General features: G+C 42.0%; 1 protein-coding gene across 1 annotated transcript in view; it reads left to right on the forward strand.

Moving 5' to 3' along the window:
- The window catches only part of LOC104374538 (protein spinster homolog 3), a 35672-nt gene extending 16497 nt beyond the window's left edge, over positions 1–19175 (forward strand). Inside the window, exons 9-14 of the mRNA XM_086624461.1 lie at positions 294–446; positions 3594–3783; positions 9289–9354; positions 14542–14640; positions 17447–17615; positions 18116–19175. Of these exons, the coding sequence (XP_086480587.1) occupies positions 294–446; positions 3594–3783; positions 9289–9354; positions 14542–14640; positions 17447–17614 (676 nt within the window). The 3' untranslated portion in view covers position 17615; positions 18116–19175. The remainder of the gene's footprint in view (positions 1–293; positions 447–3593; positions 3784–9288; positions 9355–14541; positions 14641–17446; positions 17616–18115) is intronic.
- Positions 19176–19631: the final 456 nt, after the last annotated feature.

A 19631-nucleotide genomic window follows, 5' to 3' on the forward strand; every position in this document is an offset into this window, starting at 1 on the left:
ATGTCACAGCAATTGTTTTAGCAAAAGTTGGCCATGAAATCTGCAAGAGACCAGGTCTGGGATTTAACACGAAATCAGCAGGTCGTACTCTTTGCTCTAGTTAGTACTTTACGCTGAAGTTCCTAAATAAAGCTTTATCAAAGTTTGTATCTTCAGGGAGTGCACTTTGATTGTAAGATGCTGAATGATTTTTTTGTTATTGCTTGAAATCCTGGGTTTTGCAGGTAGACTTTCCCTTTTTCTTCACACCTCGTTCTTCCTAATATCTCTCATTTCTTTCTTTTGACTTTTAGTTGGAGCTTTGTCTGGTCCTCGCTGGGTCTGACTGCCATGGCCTTTGTTACTGGAGCCCTGGGAATGTGGGTACCACTGTTTCTTTACAGGGCTCAGGTTGTCCAGGGCATTGTATCACCATGCCTCCAAGAATCATGCAATTCCTCTAACAGGTGAGGTGCGCACAACTGTGGAAACACACTTGGAAACACTGCACAGTGCTAAATCACGGTTGGTTTCCAAAGGCAGAAGGTAGCATGTGACTGTGAACCTTCTTGTGAAGGCAGTTGGGTGTGAACGTTAGACCAAATTGCTTCCAGGTATGCTGAGACACTCTGTTTGTCAGCTGGAAAGATGCTGCCAGCCCTATTTAAGTAAAGTGGAAAGAAGCAGTAACAGGAACACTCGCAGGGGGAAAAAGGGAGCAGCTTTAGCAAGGAGACTTCAGTTGACAGTCGGCTGCACTCCAAGCTACTTAAATAACCATTCCAGTATGTTTAGATCCTGTGTTTTGGTTAACATTCCTATTACCTTCTTGTTAGTCTGGCTTAAAACTCTTGCCCTGTTGGCCAGGCCATTGTGAATCCCAGCATGAAGCAAACCTGATGAATTTGATCTAGTATTATATCATTACCTCCAAACAGGATAATTTGGTCTTGTGAGTAACTGCTGGCAGAGCTCCAGTTACAGAGGCTGTCCAGACCAATAAAGATTCGTGAATAAGTATCAAATGGTGGATGGGCAAGGGGAATTTACAGCAGGAGAGGACTTTGAAGTAATAATCATCATACAACTTTTTAGAGATCACTTTTCCCAAGCTAGGAAGAGAATATTTTTCCTTACAATGTGTTCTCCAGAATAGAAGAATACATTCGGTGTTCCTCTTGAGTCTTTATGGCTACCCTCAATAACAGTGAACACTGCGATGCTTCTCTTCTGTGTACTGACTCCCTACTAGTGGCCTCCATACAAGTGTCCCTGCCTTTCTTCTGGAGGTATCCCAAGTCTGGTTTCAGCCCCTGCCATCATGATGGATTTTCAAGAACTAACTGCTTACTACATTGTCTTTCCAGGTAAAGACAATTAAAGGCAAAAGGAATAATCATACCCTGAGTGCGTCTTCTGGTAATTGGGTTCTTTTGCTTTTCTGCAGTAGAAAGACAGAGCCAACTCAAGTAGTTTCTGAGTTGTAGTGTAACCAGATGGATTGAACAGTCATCCACAAGTACTTCAGTGGGAAATGTGACTGCCCTTCCTTGGATGCCATCACTGGCACATTACTTAATAGTAAATAATGCTGAGAAAGGGTGTGAACTCAGGCATCCAGCTCAGGGTAGGCAGAGAAGGGAAGCTGAACATTTTAAACCGTTTAAACTGTTCAGCTGTATCTGTTAACAGATCTAGTTTAAATACTTCCTTTATAAAGCTGAAGGTGTTAGCCTATGTTTTGTCTTCTAATCCACTTGAATATTCCACAGTAGCATTGCTAGAGCAGACATGGTCTTCAGGGAAGTAAAATGGAGCACCTGATAGTTTAACCTCATGTACTGCTTCTTACAGGATGCTTTAAAAATAACCTTGCCATCAGCTAGTGCCAGGAGCAGCATAAGGCTGGTTTTAGACTGTTATTCCACGGGGATGTAAAGAAACGTAATATAAACAACAGTGTCAGGCCTGTAGCTGACAGTACTGGGAGAACTGAGCCGCAGGTTCCCAGACCTGCTCAGGGATACTTTCAGGACGTTTTCCCCTCTGGCTGTTCAGCAGTTGCAGGCTTTGTTTAGGGATCAGGGCCGTGTCACTTAGACTCCCTGGAAACACAAATTCAAGTGGCACCACAGCTGACTCAGGCCTCAATCCTTTCAAGGTAGATAAATAGGCAGTATGAAGTTTTTATTCAAGTCTTTGTGCAGACACTTTTGAACAGATCAGACAGATAAGCAAGTGTTCTCAGACCCTAAAAGATCCCATAGCAGCCTTTCCCCAGGACAAGGCTTCTGTACTTTCCTACTCCCTGTCAACGGAATTGTGCTTGGATTTAGTTTTGGCTGTTCCCTTTTCTTCCAGCGCTAGGTTTACTTCAACAGCAGTTCACAACCCATGAATTTCTAAACACAATTCCATGAATACTCCGATGAACTAATGTCACCTTGGAACTTGCCTCTCCTGGAGAAATCTCTAAGATAGATATTCTGCCTAGTGACAGTCTATATTGCCTCTATCAGGCTGTAGTGAGTGATGGATCAGAATCCTGAAGAACTTAAAGTGAGAATACAATGTGCTTGAAGTTTGTTATCTTGTATAGCAATACTTTTTTTTCTTGTAGGATTATTGAGTTCTTCCTAATCAGCCAGAAATAAATTTAAAAGTAAAGGTACTGTAGTTTAAAGGAATAGATCATATCCTAGCTGGCTACTTTGCTTTGCAGTTGGAGAAGCTCAGGAAAATGTACGGAACTTACCATGTAACACTGAAATATTTAGGAGCACTTGTGCTCAGAACACAATGCTCCTGTCCCCATTCGCCCCAGAATTGCAATGCATTAAAGAATCAGTGGCACCACTGGTCTGATTGCAAGAGACTTGCTTTGTCATTAGGATCTCATCTGGGACAGAGAGAAAAGCATGTATGGAAGGTCCTTTGGAAGCTGAATCTTCTAAGCTATTCAAACACATACTTTTAAAACATGAACTTGTTCTTGGAGGACACATTTGCATTTGCAGACACACAAAGCTCAGTGGCATTTGAAATTCTGTGTACAGAAAATGCTACATGGTCCTTCTGCGAGTTAACTCTTCAGTATTCTTTGAACTCTTTTGGGAAGTGGTCGATGTTTCCCACAGTCAGAGAAGTGACTCATCTCAGCTGTGCTAACTACAGGGTTATAACTTAGATGTGTATAATTCCATGTGATAGGATCTCTTCCAAGGCTGCAGATTGTGATGTAAAGTTATTCCATGCGTGTTTTAGGGATGACTGAGTGGATTGGTTCACAGGGTAACCAAAATGACAGTGTCTCCTCTAAATCACTGGATATCCAAGCCAGGTCATACTGAAAAGAGTCCTCTGTGAGCCTGGGTGCATAACACCTGCTCTGTAAATGGGAAAATATCTGCTCCATAGGATAGAGCCTCAGTTGCAGAGGCATAGCTTCAATTGAGGCTTGGGATTAAATCCATTTAGAAGAAGTGGGAGGGTTAGATCAAGTGGACTAAAATTCAAGTTCTTCATTAAAGATTCCTCTGAGACTAAACGTATAAGCTAACACCAATTTTTTCCACAGTATGGTCTTACTATGCTCAACTATGCTTTGTCACCAGCCTAATATTTGGAGGCATCACCATTGGGACAGGAATCGTGGGTGTCATTGCTGGGGCAGAAGCTGCAAGAAGATTAAGGAAGAGAAACAATAAAGCTGACCCTCTGATCTGTGCCACAAGCATGTTCATTTCTGCTCTGTGCCTCTACATAGCTCTGATGGTGGCCCAGACGAACATCCTTTCCACTTTTGTAAGTGCTTATCTGTCTTTCATTAGCAAAATGTCTTCTGGGATCCTGGGGAGATAGGCAGGGGGGAGGAGGAGGAGGAGAGGGGTGGCTTTTGCAGGATTCTCTGCAATCTTCTAGGCCGTTAAGAGGTTTCGGCCGGCCAGCTGAGCACTGTGCATCTTGCTCTAGTCATGCCCACAGCTGCAGTCTGTCCTGGGAGAGCCATATTGTGCATTACTTGTCCCAGTAAAAGGGGCAGGCAGGCAGAACATTACAAATTGGGCCTCAGGACCTAGAGAGTCCTCCCACACCAAAGAAGAGAATAGTAATCCTATGCGGTTAGCTGCATGACGCTAGAGTGTCCCTTTCAAAAAAACGTATTTCAAGGAAGTCTCAATCTTATGTTAATTTTTAATGTTGAGTGACTAATTTAGTATTCTTATTTATTTTTGCTCTCTGAATACTTGGATTGGTGTACTTGTGACTGTACAATACACACAGTTCTTGCTAAGAATAATTGAGCCGTCACCTTCAAAGGCCCAAATCACTAGCTGATCTTCAAAGTCAAGCTTTTGGCAATGCAAACTGAAGTATAAATCACTTGAATTCTGTTCTCAGAAAAGGGAAAACCAGAAACTTACTAGGAATGATGAATAGTTCCAAAAACTCTCTGTGAATGTAAACCTTATTTTAACTATAATCTGGTAACTGCTAGGGAAAGACTCCAAGCTTTTTGCTTGACTCCATAGCCACAATTACCATGATTAACATAAATAAGAGGATCCAAGTAAAGTTAATTACAGTAATCAACAGTTCTCTGCAAAAGGATACTTTTGCAGTTTTTTTGCTTCTAAGAATAACACTCATTCAAAAAGGTTTTCGTTTTGACTCCTCAGGAGTGCGTATTCCTGTGGAAAAATGCCTTTACACCAAAGGAAAAAACAAATGGATCTGCCTGTCTGAGTGTGTGTACAGAAATCAAAATGTGAATTTGGAGATTATTTTTAGATTCAAGAGTGGAGATCGAAGTGCCAGAAGAATTAGCCATTTTCTTTTTCTGCCTCTCAGGTTCCCACACAGTCCCGCTCTGAGTATCTTCCGTTCTTTTTTTGTCGTTAAAGGTGTAAACCAGCAGTTTCATTTGGCAGGCTGTGTTAGATGATGGAATCAATATATTGGTTTTGAAGTACCAAAATATACCTTTTAATAGGACTAATGAAAAGAAATTTGTTTAAAACATTTCTCTCCTTCAAAGCAGCATTCTGTTTTCATGCAGTGTGTTATCTGGGAGAAAGTTCTGAACTGGGATATGAATAACTGTGTTCCTTAAGTTTCTTCCCATGGGCAGACCAGTTGGTCTTTTAACCCGAGATTTTGCCATTTTGTCTTTCGTTTGATGTGCTTGATTCAGGTGTTCCAACATGTAATGTCAACAGTGTGCAGTGGTAACAAATTGCGCGTAATCTAAGCACCAGATTCTTCCAGTATTTTTGCCACTACAGCTGCTTAACTGTTGCCTTCTCCAGCACCAGCCATGCCTCTCCTTACTTTCTAAACAAGATCTGACAGTAGCCATACTGGTGTGAGAACTGGAGTGCCGTGCCAGTTGCTGCATCTCATTTGAAGGTCCCACTGAAACAAAGCTTCCATTTGTGTCGGACACTAGCAGGAAGCTGGCTTTCCAGTCACTGTCTACTCAGGCAGAGTGACGTTAGCAAACCTGTCTCCATCACTTCCCAGTGCGGAAGCTACTGAGCCGAGAAGCATCCGTGCATCAGCGTGCAATTACAGTAGCTTCTGCATGGTGCTTTCCACTGTCTTGAGTGGATAATGAAAGGGAACCAGACAGGTTTAGTCATTTATAGCCAAAGCTGGAAGAAATGTTTCCAAGCACAAGAATTCTCACGTTAACGTGGAAATATGGCTGAACTTCTAAGGTTTCTGTTCAGGTAGGTGAACTGAAATGTCATGAGATTTCTTTTCTCTTTCTGGACACCCAGTTCGTGATTTCAAAGACTACCTTTGAAAAGATAGAGAAAAAATAACCTGCTTTGTTATCTCAGAGGAGGCTCTGTCTAAATCTGTTCCTGCCTTCAAAGCAAGATGAAAGATGTGTGCTGCCTACAGTGCAGCAGGTGCTTTGGAAAGTCACGACTGACGCTGTGACTGGGAACCTTGGACAATATTTGGTGTTGCAGTAACTTAGATTTAAACAGACTTATCTTTGATGGCAATGCTGTATCAGTGTGCAGTCTTGCCCTGCAACTTGCCTTCAAGGCAAGTTGAGGCTTTGGGCAACCTAGTGTAGTGGAGGGTGTCCCTGCCCATGGCAGGGGGGTTGGAACTAGGTGATCTTTGAGGTCCCTTCCAACCCAAACCATTCTGTGGTTCTATGATTCAAATGAGGCATTCTGCAGCTCTTGTCTCTGATACACCTGCCTGGTGTGGTTATTTTTGAAAAGACAGAAATGGTTGATCACATATGGTCCAGCCATACTGATTCCCTACTTTTATGTTGAGGCATGTGCCTCTTTAAAAGCAGAATGTGTGTTTGGCACTGACATTGATTAAAATGTATTTCTCTTCATATTAGCTTTAGGTATGAATGTCAACAGCCATCTATAAAGCAAAATCCCCTTAAAATTTGGGATATTACTCTGGTTGTATCCTTTGGAGACCAACGTAAGTGTTGTCTGTTAAAGAAGTTTGGGATCCTGGAGAAGGCGACAGCAATAAAATATGATGTTTCATTCTTTTCTAGGTACACATAGCAGATTAGAATGGGCATTCCACAAACAGGATTGCATAAATTTAATGGAAACTTTTTCTGTATTAATTAAAAATAAGAACTTGAGACAATATGAGGAATACTGAGAGATGGTAGGAGCAGAAAGAAATGCTTTAAATAAAGCATTGCTCTATTGTTTTCCTGTCGTCCTCAGCCCTTCTCCCTTGCCATGTTCAGTACTTCCAGGATATCTCCACCTGTTTCAGAGAAAAGAATATGCAACTCTCTCCTCTTTAGTCATTGCAGTTGTTCTGCAGTCGGATGGCTTGGTATGCCAGCTATTCAACCATATTGTATTTATTCTGCATGAGAAAGTATAAAATTGATACAGGTTTTAGATAGAACACCTTGATACAATCTGTAGAATGATTTATTACCTTCCATAACTGTCTGGGTTAAATTTTTCTGGTGACTCTACAAGTGCAATTCACACAAGACCTTAGGAAAGGAAAGAAAAGAAAAGCTAACAAAGTTGTGTCTCTAATGTTAACACAATTCTGTATGAAATAATTACTCTCTGGACTATGAGGCCTTAGCCACTGAATATCACATTTTCTTATCATGGATAATTTTTCATTAATTCCTGTTCCTTCAAACTCTAGGTTGAGAGCATAACTTATTTCCTGAAGATGAATTTTTCTCTCTTTTCTTGCACTAGGCATGACATGCTCTTGTTCTTAGGGGCTTGTAGAAATTAAATAACTGGGAAAAAGCATGAAGAGAAAGGAAAACTGGAAACAACACTTAAAAAGTGCTAAACATCACAAGATTCCTATAAGGAAGATAGACCAATCTCTCATTTGATGTATAAAGACAGGTAGTCCTCTACTCCATTGGTGGTATCTAGGAACAGTTTGGAAGAAGACCCTCCTGCTCTGTCGTCTTTGCATCTTGTTATAGCTCAAGTATCAGCCAGGATTGAAATAAATCTCTTGGTTCTTTGTCTCCTTCCTATTTCACTTCAACCCGTACTCACTCTTGCAAGCTATGGCACGAGTGACAGAATTTACACAAGTTTATGCCGTTGTCACTGTACGGCAGAATTCAACTGCACTTTGACATTTGCTGTAATTCCTCTCTGATACTGCTTTGACTACTTCACAGGCTGCAATTCGAAGTTAAGCAATAGCACATTTAAAGTTTACTTGTGTGGAATCAGGGTGGCAAAAAGAGAAGAAAGTCCTTGGTGAATTGGGGCCTTCCAAGACATTTCAGAGAGTATTAGCTTGAAATAAGATGATGAGTATTTTCTGGTGGCTGCAAGATTTGACATGGTTAGCCCTTACTGCCAGGTGGCTTGGCAAACAGCAGAACTGTGTGTGACATTGTTACCCACATTAACAAACATGTTTCATTTCATGTTTGGCCCAAAGTTCTCCAATAAAAGGTGTGTCACTCGCTTTCCAGCTGGCACTGGCATGTGGCATCGTTTCTGTAGACTAGAGACTGGTATAGCAACAGTCATGGCATTGGAGAAGAACGCTTGCATTCTGTCTCTTGCAAGGGCAAGGTCTGAGAAGGTTGTATCAGTGGAAAGACTTGATAGCGGGATGCATAAATCCAAGAGCTAAGACATAGTCAAGGAGCATATGAAATGAGTGGTATTTGTTATAAAACTTAAAGAAAAGTAATTATGTATGGAGGAATAGATTCAGCTGTGAGTTAGAAAAAAAAAAAGCATTTTGAAGGAAAAGATGTCTGGATAAACATCTATACTAAATATCTCTGTTCTTCAAGGAACTTTTTCTCCAGACTAGTTTAAGAAGAAAACACGTGAACAGTACAGGCAATAAACACAGAGGAGGTAGGGGTGTCATAGGAAGATGGGTAATAGGTCTGTTCCTTCTTAGGAAAATGTAAGCTACCCCTCTAAAAACGTCGGAGAGTTTGCCACTGTGCCTTTCTTGGGACTGTGTTTTCATTAGCCAGATAGAACATCTTGACCAAGACCTTGAACAAGATGCTGGGACCTGTTGTTACAGTGGATTTTATTTCCTAGGTGCCATCTGACTGTGTGGCCCGTGTCACTAAAGAGATTCTGCCTTCGAGACCTGCTGCAGCTTAATAGCGTAACTTTAATGATTTCTTCAAGTATTGATCAGTCTGTACAGCCTGCTCAAATCTATGTTTGGGGCTGGCTGAAAGGGTTAATCTTTTCTAAGACCACAGGTGTGAGAACTGTTGGGGATCCTACCCCTTTTCCTGATGGCTGGGTCTCCATCTGTGCTGAATTAGGGAATTCCCAACAGGCCCCAAGGCTTTGAGGCTGCCTGTCTATCGAGGTCTGTTTCAGTTTGGAAGTTCTCTCTCTGACGGGGACTTTGGGAATACCTGTACTGGCACAGAGGCGTTGTATCGGTTTCATTTGGAAACCTGAGCAAAGGGAGGTCTTTGAGCACTTCTTAAACCTGTGCCGAATGTTTCTTTTCGTAGGCTCTTACTTTCTCCTTGCATTCAGCAGTTCAGTACAACTTATTTGGGAGGGTGGTATATGTTTCCTGTTTTGACTCTTCTGCTGGAGATTTGTGACAAAAGCAACCCACATACCTTCTCTGGTCCCTTCCCCCATTTTAAGATGAAGATAGTGTTTGTAAGCCTAGACAGAGGTGTTTGATTTATAAAGAGGTGGGTATGTACAACAACTCCTACATAGGTAAGCATAGCCAGTGAGCCTGCCTTCATCTTCACAGTAAAGTTCAATATAGTGTGTATAGTCACTGCTTTCTTCTTTTTTGCAGATCTTTAGTGCATTTGGAGAACTGTTTTTATCTGTAAACTGGGCCGTTGTGACAGACATCCTGTTGGTAAGTGCTTGTGAAACTATTTCGCGTGTTTCAGCTTTTCTCAGCATGACATTGTTCATAAGCCCGCAGCTTGATGGCCAGAAGGACATCCACCTTCCAGGAAGAGATGAATGAACTCTTACCAAGAATACCCTTACTGGTACCCTGTGAACATTAGGGATGTCATCAAGTGCCACAATGTGGTGCTGTGCAAAGACGCCAGTAACAAAATAGGTGTAGTGGTGCAGCAGTCCAAGCTCATTGCAAGCCCATAAAGGAGATGCACTGATTTGGATGAAACTCATTCCAGTGGAACTACCTAGTGCTTCTGGTACTCACACTAGTTTGGATTTTCTGTACAGCTGTGTTGTTGGATGTCTGTCAGACAAGGATCTGCACCAGAAAAAGGGTCACTTTCTGTCTATAATCAGAGATTTTCTATTTGTGCTGCAAAAGTTTGGAAAGATGATCCAAAGTAGGGAAAGTCAATATTCTAAAGTTAGTGAATCCATTAACAGTTCATTCTGTGAACTATTAGAAAGTTTCCTTATTCCAGAGGAATGCTGCCGATAAATTCCAGCACTTGCAAGTCAAATTCATAAGTGGTGCTACACTGCTGAAGCGCTAGGCAAGCGGCGGCGCTTATGAGACTTAACAGTAACAAAAATATCTGTCCCAAGAGGGGAGATTTAGATTAGATCTAAGGAAGAAATTTTTTACCCTGAGGGTGGTGAGACACTGGAACAGGTTGCCCAGAGAAGTTGTAGATGCCGCATCCCTGGAAGTGTTCAAGGCCAGGCTGGATGAGGCTTTGAGCAACCTGGTGTAGTGGAAGGTGTCCCTGCCCATGGCAGGGGGGTTGGAGCTGGATGATCTTTGAGGTCGCTTCCAACCCAAACTGTTCTATGATTCTATGATTCAGTTCAATCACTCGGGTCTCAGCTTGCTTAGGGAATGCTGCATCGTGTTACAGCCTTCAGGAAGTCTATTCAGAGCATCATTGCCATATCCTGGATCCATGTAAATCCAGAAGTGGAGGAAGTTCTTGTCTCCTGAGTGACTGACACTCCTTACTTGTATTTATTTTAGAAACTTTTGGGTTTAGGTACAAGCAATATTGCATCAGTTGGCAACAAGTGGGAAGGTGAAAATTTTGGCAGAGCAGAGCTCTGTAGTGGTGTGTTCCCCGAGCGCCGACGGTCAGAGGGAACGTTCTAAATGTTACTATTTGTTTTACCAGAAAAATTATGGAATTCAGCTGAATTTGTGGATGTCTGCTCATTCAGTGGCAATCTCATTTGGAAGTTGTGTTCCATCCTGCTGAAAACCCATGGGTTCAGTATATTACCGCTATCACATTGACTGAAGGGTGCTGTATATAATGAGAGTAATTTCTCATTTTGCATTGTTTCCTGTGTGAACTGGTGGCATTTCTGATAACGTGGCTGGATTTGCTAATGCATGTTCTTATTTTGCCATAAAATGACTTTTCTTTCTTCCCACGTGGCACTACTAGCCAGACAATGTAGCTAGAAATTCATTTCTCCTGCAACCTGTGGAGCTGAAGACAAAGGAAGATGCTGACTGAATGATAAGGACTTTCCTCCTTTGTGGCTGATGCATCAAGATGCATTGCATGTAGCAACCTTTGCGCTCCTTATTCCGCTGTAAACGTGAAAGTATCTGCTGTACAACTGCAGTCATAACGTGCCAGTGGAGAAGTGGTCTAGCTGCCTTGCTTACAATACGCTGCCTTACTGGGAAGCTGTACATGGAGTGTCCCTTTGGAAATATGTTTGCCATCTGTGAGGTAATGGGACTCTGTCCTTTAGGTTTATGGCAGCTAATAGTGTAGGAGGTGCTGGAACTGGAAGCTAATAGGGGGTTTGGGAAGGCTACCAACATGTCCCCATCTTTATGGAAGTGCCTTGGGAGGTAGAGGAGCATTTACCAGCCTGTCTGTTCCATCTGCTTTTTTAGCTGACAGCTCTGTCACAGTCTGCAGGAGGATTTCTAAAACCTCAAGAGACAGCACAATAGGGTTTGCAAACTATATCTGGTTGGGGCACCCTGCTGGACTGGGATCTCCTAGGAGATGACAGCGTGTAGGATGTCATCTGCGTGGTTTACATGGCGTGGGTAACTGGGCAGTCGCTGTGGACAGGCAGGATGCTATGGCTATTTCAAAGTCCCTGGGTTTGGGAGTTTTCGGTTTCTTCTCTTCCTGGTGAATCCTACAGTGTCTTAAGCTCTTGAATATGGTTTGTATTGTGCAGAAGAACCTGAATAACAGCACAGGCAGAGCTTGTATGGGCCTTGTAGCTACAGGAAATGTCCCATCCTTCTCTTCCATTTTTCTTGTTACAGCTTTGTTGCACGTGTCTCTTGTAGTTACGGCTATGAGATATTAAATAACTGTGGTAAGGAAGTGGTGCAGGGCACGGAGAGCACGAAAGTGCATTTATCTTTTCTCATGCCTGCAATGCCCACAACATACTATAACCATGTTTGATTTGTATTTCTCAAGCACAGCCTGTCATTATCAATAAAAGAAAAGAAACCTGAGTCTAGGACAGATGACATGCTATCTTTGGAGAACCAAGAACTGACCGTTTCCAGTCTAGCACAGTCTGTCATAGCAGGTCTACTTCCTAAGCACAGAGTTTCCTACTGTAGCTTCTCTCTCTCTCTCTGTACAAGAGCCTGTCATAGCAGGTCTACTTCCTAAGCACAGAGTTTCCTACTGTAGCTTCTCTCTCTCTCTCTGTACAAGAGCCTGTTCCCAAAGTGCAGATGCTCTCCTGGCACTCCAGGCAGATTCTGAGAGAAACCCAAACTTTTGTAAACTGCACGCCCTCAGTCTAGGCCAAAGTGTGCCAGGACCACAGTGAGGAGGAGTTGTTGGACTTTTCCTTCATCCCATGGATGACAGGGATTTCAGCTTCCAGATCAACCAATCTCACATGACTCAGTTCTTACACCGGCAGGGGACTGGGTGCACCATCCTGGCAACGTGACATTCAAGTGGTTTTCTGTAACCCTGAAGAGATCTCCAAGTCACTCCCATTTTAATATTTATTATTGTCAAAGCACTCTGTCTAAAGAGAAACTCCCTCTCTAAACAGAGGGAATTTGGCTGTAGAAAAGGAGATCACAGCTCATTGCTGTGTTTCTGGCATTCCGGCAGGGCGTAAGGCGTGTTACTGCTTAGCAAACCCCGGCTACAAGAAGGGTTTAGTGGGCAGAGATAAGGGGGCAGATAGCCAAGTTGGCTATCATTTTCACTAACTGTGTTAAGGGAAATCTGTCTATTTTCTTTCTCATTTTAGATAAAATGCTCTGTTAAATCTAAATGGGATTTATAGCTTGACTTCCTAAGGAAACAAGGCTTACTATAGTCTTTGCTTTCTCTTTAAGTTTTGAAACCATGGATTTATAGCACGTTAGAGACCTCAGGAAGACCCGAGTTCATACAAACCTTGTGAAAATAGGTGACCTTGCTGAGAAAAATTTTCCAAGTTGGCATCCCCCATAAGAACCGCGTTTTAGAGACGACTCTGCAGCACATACATCTTGACAAACATGAGAGAAAATGGCAGAAATATGTTTGTGAGAGAGAGATGTGCAGCGTGAAAACTATAGCAATGGAAAAAGCTTGGCATGATACTTAAACTACAAGATGTAAATCGTGCGTTATTCTATGAATGCTTTGTTATCAAAGTAATATTTTTTAGGTCTTTTGAAGTATATTCTTCTCTCGTTCTCACAAGAGTAATTAACCTTGGTGTCTTGGACAACGTTGCTTCCTCACTCGCCTGTTTTAATCTCCATTAATGCAGTTCCACTCACTCTAAAGATGTGGCATTGGTGTTGCTACTGTGCTATAGCTACATCTTAGTGGTAGGTAAATATTTTTAAATCTAATGTTCTGAGGCCTCATTAAACACAAAGAATGATTAGAAAACTCCAAGTTAAATGAGAGTGTCCTGGTTTTGACTGGGACAGAGTTAGTTTCTCTTTTTTTTCTTCTAAACGCAACTTGCCATGCATGTTAGCGTTTCTTTGAAGGCAGCTATAGTCCTGCAATACAGGTTATATACCTTGAGTTTATCTCTTCTAAAACACCACTCACCCTATTAATTAGAGTTTGAGATACCCTAAGTGATGTTCACATCAGTTTCCAAAAAAATCAAGATGAGGAATAGAGGACTAGGAGAATATTAAGCATTTTGTCTCTGATATGAGCAAATGGTTGGAAAACAAAAGACATAAAGTCTTAAAATTGCTTCTGTCTCATTCTGGCTGTGAATGCTTTTTATGTAAATGTATTCTTGAAAGAGAGAGAGATAAATTCTATAGAATCATACTGTACTTCTTCAGGCACAGTTGATCTTCAATAGCATAGACATAAAGCCCTTATTACCCCCAGATGACTATATTTCATTTAAAAAAGTAGTTCTAATCTATGTGATGCTTTGCTGTGTTCCGGATGTGAACCACATTTTCTTCTTAAACTTGTTATTTAAACTGTGTGCACTCAAAAGCAAAATCATTTTGAGGTGTTGTTACTAGAGCAGCTGTGTCTCAGGTGCTATCAGTGACAAGCAGCAAACTCTGCCATCAAAGCTGCCACCAAAGCACCATCAGCCACCTTCTGGTCTGGCCAGCTGGGTCCCCTCCCTCTGTCTTCACGTGGTCTGCAAGGTCTCAGCTGACATCCTTTCTAGCCATGGCAGCTACTTCAGGTTCCAGGTACCCCAGTTTCCCCCCCAGCAGTCTAGACCATGCCTGCTGACACAGTGTCATGAGAGATTTTTCTCAGAGGCTGTCAGTGCTGAATCTCCTTACTGGTAAATCAGTATGAGTGCAAGGGTTAGTGGCTGGAGGTTTCTGTTAGTTGTACGGCCAAGTGAATCTGTGCAAGATGCTGTGAGTCTACGAATGGAGGCAGGGGAGCCATGTTTTTTCTGCTTTATTGTCATTCTCCCGTGTGTGTTGCATTCTTGAATGCTTTTTTCCTCAACAAAACATCCGGCGTACTCCTTTGTTCAGAATAACCTCTGTCTCCAAACTTGTCAACGCTGTTGGGATACGAAATACATAAAAATGAATACATTCATCTCTCCAGGATATTATGTATAAGTAGTTGGCCGTTCATGAGATCCACTCTGTTAATATCATTCTTCTGTGGGTTGTGTTCTGTTTCAGTATGTTGTGACACCAAGACGGCAGTCTACAGCTATTGCCCTGCAGATTTTGGTGAGCCATTTGCTGGGAGATGCAGGCAGCCCCTATCTCATTGGGATTGTAAGTGAATTCTCTGCTTATTGACTTACTTTAGGGTAAAACTTTTAGAAGCTGAAAAACAGACTCAGAATTGTAGGCACTTCCTGATCCCAAACTAGAAATTACTCCAGTTGGTGGCCTTGATAGTAGAATACAGAAAGACATTTTTCTAAACATTTTTACTTGCATGCAGCTTTTGGTCCTGTGATACTGCAGGTATGTAGAATATAATCCTATACCTATAGGTGGGAGTAGCTCCATGCTGTGTGTAGAAATTTATTTTGATTTTAAATTTTCAAACTCATAAGTTTTTGAAGGCATACATATTTGCAAAGACAGTGTTATGGGTGTTGTACTTGGATTTAAGCACTTTCTGCTAAGTTTGTGAGGTCGTTATGAAAATTAGTCAAATACTGTAAAACCTAAGACTCTTAGTTCAAATCTTGAAGTTCAAAATTTTGCAATTAGTCAATAATCTCTTGAAAATCAGAACAAGAGCGACTGCAATGGTTGCCTTTTGATACTACTTGGCATTCAAAGCTCTGGTCTCAAATTACCCTAAGTTTGGATTCCCATATTGCTTCAGACCTGATTTCTTTGCCCTTCCTACATTTACTTCATCTTGGGTGCTTCTGGACAAAGCAGCCTAGTACTGTTTTCTCCTTGCAGTTAATTTGTTTTTGTTCCAGTGGATGATATCTGTCAATGTTGTTTCCTTCCTCCCTTATTTTTGATTTAAGGCACAGTAATTCTGCACACAGTAACTAACCGGTCACCCACTTTGATTTTCTGCTTTACTGGACATGGGAGAGAAGTGAGATGTTGTTGTTGTTGCTTTAAAGTTTTGGTTATATGGAAGTTTCTTTTAAGAAGTTCACCTCAGGAATATCTGTTCTTTCTTTGTCACATGTTAACAGTGTTAGGGTTAGGCAGTGCCAGACAGAAATGCCAGAGTGAGCTGTGCCTGCAGGCACAGTTGCTGCTGGTCCAGCCAGCCAGGAGATCCCCCTCGTCCTCAAGTAGGTGAAAACCAGAGTCTCAACTGTGTAATCTGTCTGTCAGAGGAGAGCCCTCTCCCACTTGGAGATGCGTTCTGCTGGCTTTCCTTGGCAAACAAAGGCATCCCTTTGCTCGTTGGTGTGTTATGGAACGATTGCCCGTGCACTGGTTTGGCTGTATGCATGGGGGAACGCAACAACTGACACCCCTGTGGCATGAAAACCAGCTGAAATCTTGTGCAAAAATGGGAGGTATCTTAAAAGCTGAAATACATCTTGTGCATTCTCCCTTCTTTGACTCTTCCATTGATTTATACGTCCTGCCTGACAGACGAAAATGTTTGTATCTCTTACTGTTCTTTGCCATCATTGGGGCACAGGCAGAGTTGAGGCTTCCTGCTGAATGTGCTGCTGCATCCTGCCAGTAACTGTGCGTGGAATACTTCTTATGCAGGACCTTGCACGCAGCTGCCTTAAATAGCAGCTAATTGAAAAGTGTGAAGACAAAAAAAGGCTTATCCAGATGAGATTAACCTCAGGTAACCTTGCAACTTTGCAAAGAACAGAGACAATAAATCCAGGAATAAAACTGCTTTATGTCCAAGTGGGGTCCTATGCAATGAGCACAACGTTGTTTTCAGGCACGCTTCTGAGAAGCAAAATTCCAACGCTGCCCATGTCTGCTGTTGATTAACCACTAAATCTTCTGCATACACATCTTGCTATTGTTTACTGACCTGCTTCAGCTAACCCTTTAGCTGAAAAACTGGCTGGAGAGTCAGAGCATGGTCTTTTTCAGAGTCTGTTTGTCTTCCCTCTGTGCTCCAGAGATTTTCTTACTAAACATTTTAAAGTTAAATACATTAGGTTTGTATTTTGGCCATTATGCTTGTTGTAGTCCCTAGGTGCCCATTTAGAGTTGATCTTGCTCTTATCTACCTAAACTGTCATAAATAATACTAAGTAATAATAATACTTAATAATAATAATACTAAACCCAGCAAAGGTTGAAGAGTTGCATATTTGTGTATTTCAAGTCACGTAGCATATTCTAACCATCAAGAACAAACGTGGGAATAAAAATGACTGCATTCAACATTCACCTTTTTGTTTATGCTAAGAAGAGACTTTAAGGTCCTGGGTTAAGTATTGAATCTTATTGAGTTTCGTGAAACCACCTTCTCTTTCTGTCTACAAAAATAAAATTAATGTCCATCGTTTATAGCTTTTACAGCCTTATCCTCCAGCCAGCGTGAAAAGCAGCTGCCTGGCATCTTCTTCTTCCCAGTTCCTCATAATGTCACTCCATGGCTCCTCAAATGCCTTTTGGCTCAAAAGCAGACTGCACTTTGCTCTCTCAAATTAATTTCCAGCTTTTCCGTTTTTAATGAGTGTTGCAGCTTGTGCCTGTATTGATGCCAGTGCCCCGTTTCTATCCATTTGATGCAGATTGCGGGTGTGTAACGTTCTCAAGAAATGATAAAGGTCATTGCCCCATGTCCTGTGCTGGCTATCTGGAGGTGGGCTAGAAAATGGCAGAATAAGTTAATCTTTACCAAACATGATAAACACTGGTTGCAGTATTTCATACTCTTGTGGCTGTAGGCATTGAAGGTATAAAAGAATGTGAGATTCCTTGACCAAACGGAAGCTGGACAGCAGGGAAGTGTTGGTGTATTGGGTACTGGGTTTGGCAAACGTTGGTAGCAGGCTTTTTGTCCCTGCCTGCCTAGTTTTATTCTTTTCAAGGACCACACTGTCAACAGTCCACTTAAACCAAGAGAGGATGATATTACCCTAAATTAATGACAGCCTCGTTCGCTCCTTAGATGTCCAATGCTATCCAGGCCAAGAACACTCACTCATTCCAGTGGAGTTTCTGGAGCATGCAGTACAGCTTCATCCTGTGTGCTTTTGTTGGTGTCTTTGGAGGAGGTTTTTTCCTCTTGACATCGTTCTACATCGAGGAAGATCGTAAGGAAGCGGAGCAGCTTTGAGGTTTCTACTTATCTTTGTAACTTTTAAACCTGTATCTGATTGCTTTCCTGTTTGTGCACTAGCCATGATATTAGCTCGGTAAAGTTAAACCACAAATGTCTGCAGTATGTTAATGCCATGTTAGTGACTATAAAAAAATAAAGGCAAAATCCCAGCAAAGTCTCAGATTAAACAGACCTCCCACGTTGAGCAAAACAGACTGCGGAACACACGAGGACCAGGGCAGTGCTATCAGTGACACCCTCAAAGTGCTGCAGTCTATGGAGGCAATTAAAGAGCTTTACTGTAGGTCATGCACCATTACAGACTCCATGGAAGGTGCAGTTCTTTTCTCCTCCGGTCTTTCTGAGCCTTAGCTCTCTATCATGCTTCTCCCTCTTCCCTGAAAGAAGTCACATTCAAAGTGTAAAAGACTTAAAGAAAACCCATTGAACTGGACAGGACACTGTCCTTAATCACCTAGACTCTTACAACTTCCTTCTGCTCTGATTGGTTTCTAGGTACCAGAAATGAACGCTGGCTTTCAAATGAAGATGAACTCTGGGGCAAGAGTCACGAAGAAGAAAAGAATGTTCTCTCCTTTTAATTTCATTTTGCGTAATGAGATACAGCTAAAGAAAAGGCCAAATAACAATTCCTCCATATGGCAGAAGATCCTGCATACTGACTTTTTGGGATGCTTTTGACTGTGAGTCAAAAATTGCTACTGCATTGGCATATGGCACCCCCCCCATCTGCAAATGCGGCGCGAGTATTCGGTGGAGCTGGGGAGCTCCAGAAGGTAACGTACAGAGCTGTCCCAGGCACGACTACCAACCCAAACCAGACAGCAGCACTGAAGGCAAAGTGCCTCGTGTTGATTAGGAAGGGGGGCCCACGAGTTCTCAGCAGGATCAGATTTGCTGTAGAATTTGGAAAACGTGGATAGTACAAAAAGTGGTTTTAGTTGTCTGCAATGACCAAGAAAAGCAGAAACTATCCGAGTCAGTGTCAGATTCAAGAGTGGAGAGTTGTGATCATTTTAGTAGTATGTTAACGGCCTCTGTTATCCCTTAAGGCTCTTCAGTGTATCCTCAGGCCTTGGGTGAGTATCTCCTCTTATGAGCAAACAGCAGTAGCTGTGAAACCACTTAAACCCAACTATCCAGTTGAGCTCCTATCTGTAAAGTCCATAAGACTTTGGATGTGGTATCTGTTGGCGTGATATCATGGCAGGTGCCAAACAGGACATGGTTAGTGCAGCCAACTTTCACTGTTTGGGGTGGTGTCGTTCCCAGCAGCACCTTTATGCCAAAGCCTGAGGAAGATATTAGCAAGTGAATTGTGAAGCGTTATGAAACTTGCCTTATTCTCCCAGTAAATCGTAAGGATCATAAAGCATGATATTCCTGTAAGGACTGTCAATATCTAAGGTCGTTATAAATAGCATAATTCAGCAACTGCAGGTTTTTGTTTCTCCCTCCCTCTCCCTCATTTTTTAAAAATCTGTTCTGAAACCCGACTTAAACCCCGGTACTGAAATTTGGCCAGACCTTATGCCATTATGGGAAAAATAGAGAAACTTTTTTATGACACTCAGTAAGAGTATAATAATTGTCTTGAAAATAAAAGTTGGTATTCTCAAAGACTGAGCAACTTTTTCTAGTTGTCAAAACTAGACAAAGCCATTGTACCACTGACTTTTTGGAAATTGGTGCCAAAGAACCCATGTCCAACAAAGGATTTTTACTATTGGATATGGACACATCAGCCCTTAGAGGTCCTAAGTGCTTGTCTTAAGATTTTTCAGGGTATTTTTTAGGCTACCCGGTAGCAATTTTTGGATTGAAATTGGCAGACCTGATGAAATTTGTAGTATTTGTTTTCCAGCTAGAGGGAGAACAATTCACTTTGCACCAATGCCTCATTGTAGGGTGAACTTGGGAGATCTAGAAACATTCTTTAAGGCCTTCTCAACTCACTGCACACTTGAGGTTGGACTTTTAAGAGCCTGAGGTTCAGCCAGTACACCGTGAC

Source organism: Tauraco erythrolophus, chromosome 21, assembly GCF_009769465.1.
Source record: "Tauraco erythrolophus isolate bTauEry1 chromosome 21, bTauEry1.pri, whole genome shotgun sequence".
Lineage (NCBI taxonomy): Eukaryota > Metazoa > Chordata > Aves > Musophagiformes > Musophagidae > Tauraco > Tauraco erythrolophus.